This window comes from Actinia tenebrosa, unplaced genomic scaffold, assembly GCF_029948245.1.
Source record: "Actinia tenebrosa isolate PJP-AT-01 unplaced genomic scaffold, QUT_ActTen_1.0 PGA_scaffold5__44_contigs__length_20552954, whole genome shotgun sequence".
In the NCBI taxonomy this organism is placed as follows: Eukaryota; Metazoa; Cnidaria; class Anthozoa; order Actiniaria; family Actiniidae; genus Actinia; species Actinia tenebrosa.
This window is the reverse complement of record NW_028292582.1, coordinates 5,974,347-5,977,327: the sequence shown is the minus strand read 5'-3', so window position 1 is coordinate 5,977,327 and position 2,981 is coordinate 5,974,347. Positions and strand designations below refer to the sequence as shown.

The window sequence follows — 2,981 nt, the reverse complement described above, 5'->3', positions numbered from 1 at the left end:
GACTTACTCCTGCAGCGGCTCCTGCCCCAGGTCCTGCGCCTGCACCTGGTCCTGCCCCTGGTCCTGCTCCTGCTCTTATTCCTGGTCCTGGACCCGTCGTTGGCACCACCCCTGCTTGGTCTCTTCCTGCAGGACCCTCGGGAGTTAAGCTTGGGCCTGGAAGCGTTACTCCTAAAGGTACGGGTACGGGTTCAGGTCCAGGCCGTGGTCGTGGTCGTGGTTATACAGGCAAAGGCAAAACCCCACTCAAACGTCAAATCAACTTTGGGAACGTGGCCGGCACGTCTACTCCGCTGAACAACCTCAGACCTCAACAAGTCAAGCAGTTGAAAAAGGTAGACAACCTCATCCAAGCCATCGATCAGAAGTCCAGGAAAATTGCTCAGGACCCCCGATTGACCCCTGAGCAAAAACGCGAAAAGCAAGGCGTGCTCACGCGTGGACGTACCAAGTACAAGGTGATGCGAAACGACATCCTCAACAGTTAGACCATATAAAAAGGACCGCCGGCCTACCCGACCTACCCTGATTCGTCACTCGACCTCGTCATGAAACGACAACACGGAGGACGTGCCGCTCCTGCCGCTAAAGCCGCGCGCGAAGATGCCCCTCCCTTGAAAGTACACAAAGGGACCGTGGTCGACTTGTTTAAACGACTGCCCATCGACGTCACGTGCGAAAAATCCAAATGGGAAGTCTACTCGCAAGCCACGGCGGCCGTGGACCCTTTGGAAATCACAGTGGACCGAACCCGTACCTGGATCGACATGACCAAGATCCTGCTGGAATTCGACGTGGAATTTCATGACGGCGGTGCCGGTGCCGCGCGTGCACTCCTGACCGATACCTCATCGGCCGTTCCCATCAACAACGTGGCTCACTCTCTCATCAAACAAATTCAACTGACCATCAACAAAGGAGCCGTGACCGTCAACGCCGACCACTACCATCTAGAAGCTTATTTCGACCGACTGCTGAACTACTCTGAAGAAGAAAAGAAATCTCTGCTGTCCCTGGAAGGATGGGCCACGGACACTCCCGACAAGTTCGATCGGCTCAATCCCAACGACTTGGCCATTCCCAATCCCGCCGCGTGGGGCGCTAATAATGCACCCACGGTCGTCGAAGTAGGAAATGCCATTCGTGCTGCATTCGATCGCGAAACTCCTAACCAAGGCGCCAAGGAACGCGTTGGATTGTGCTGCCAAAACCGAGCCGTCAAGTTCATCCTCAGACCCGTCATCCCCCTCTTCTCCAGTCAACGCTACTTGACTCCTGGTTGTGAATTGAAATTCAGAATTCAATGGAACCCTCGAGAATTGGTCATGATGAATGGCCCCACCGTGGGAGCTACAGCCATTACCCACGCTAACGCTTCCTACACCATAGTCAACTACTCTCCCAAGTTGCATATTCGTCACGTGGACGTCAACAGCGAATTACACATCAAGATGGAAGCTGCCATGCTGGAAAACCAAGACATTGCCCTCTACCCTTACTTCACCAACAGAACCGTTACCCACACCGTTCCCGATGGTCGACGACGGGCTCAGATGCACAACGTGTTTCAGGGGTACCGACCCAACTACATGATCATTGGATTTCAACGAGGAGACGCTTTCGATGGGGACATAGCTCATTCTCCTTTCAACTTTCAAGACATGCATCAATCGTCCCTTCGCGTGACCGTCGACGGTGAAGAAATTCCCCATCAGCGATTGGACCTGACCTCGCATCATAAGGAAGAAGGCTTCAATACCCTCCTTCAGTTCTCAGGACGTGGCATCGACTCTGCACCCACCGGCATCGATCGAAAAGGGTATAAGGACGGCAATTACCTCATCCTCTACAACTTCAACCCCGACGGCGAACAAAACTTTGGCTACAGCTACGCTCGAAACGTAGGCAACGTCAACATCGACGTCGACTTCTCAGCCAACACAGCCAACAACACCACCATGGTCGTCAGCGGATACTTTGAACAAGAAACGTGGTTGGATGGTAACAAGAACGCTTCCCAGAGATACAGCTATTAGATCATGAACAGAAAGAGTCAACTCCTTACCGATCAAATCAACACGGTCGCATCGTACCCTCCCAATTATCACAAGCACCCCACGTACTCCTACGTCGGCACTCAAGGCGCCGACCAAGCTCTAGCCCTGCTCAAGAAGTACCGAGATGGGCAAGACCCGCCCCGCCCTTGGGGCATGGTGTTCAATACCGACCCCATCGACAAGCCCGGTCAACATTGGATTGCCTTGTACGCTCCCGACGTCGATACCAAACGCATCGAAATCATGGACTCGTACGGATCCGCGAATCTCAAGATCTATCAAGATCCCCTCCTCCAAGAGCTCATCGGCATGACGGACGTCGTCAAGATGCCTCAGCTGCAAGCCTGCAACACGTACGTCTGCGGGCATTACTGTCTGGCCTATCTCTACACCCGAGCCCGTGGCGGTTCGTTTTCCAAGTTCGTCAAACCCTTCACCGCTCGTAACAGAAAGGACAACGACAAGAAAGTCTGTCAGTTCGTGTGTCAAGTCATGATCCCCAAGTCCCTCCGTCCCAAGTTCAACAGCAAGATAGGACCCTTGGGTCAACCCTGTCAAGGCAATTGTTGCCGCAAAGATGTAAATGTAGAAGCAATAAAGACAACGTTTGAGTAACACAAAAGTCTGGTCTCTTTATTTTACATGAAACAAAATCTTACTACACTTTTTCTTTTCTTCACAATCAAATGTCTAGACTGATGTCTGCTGTGGGTTGGTAATGGAGTCTAGGAGCATCCTCAGATTTTCTTCCTCGAGAGGAGAAATGCTTTGCTCGCCTGGGGGGCCTGTAGGGACTTCCACTTGTACGATCTCTCCTTCCTTCATCCACGTCGGTACCTTCCTCTTAGCCTCCTCCTTGGTTCCTGTCTTGACTTTTCTCTTTCTCTTCACGGGCTTTACGGGTTGCAATGGCTTGATCACTTC

The 2,981-nt window shown here is 52.4% G+C and overlaps 1 protein-coding gene across 1 annotated transcript; it reads left to right on the top strand.

Annotated features, from left to right (window-relative positions):
* The first annotated feature begins 548 nt into the window (after positions 1–548).
* On the top strand, positions 549–2,036 carry LOC116306058 (uncharacterized protein F54H12.2). The gene has a single exon (XM_031716090.2). It carries the CDS (start codon positions 549–551, stop codon positions 2,034–2,036), a length of 1,488 nt encoding a protein of 495 aa, XP_031571950.2.
* The last annotated feature ends 945 nt before the right edge of the window (positions 2,037–2,981 follow it).

What these genes read in the sequence shown, in the direction of transcription:
- LOC116306058 (XM_031716090.2), top strand. Translation starts at nt 549, where the DNA reads ATGAAACGACAACACGGAGGACGTGCCGCTCCTGCCGCTAAAGCCGCG.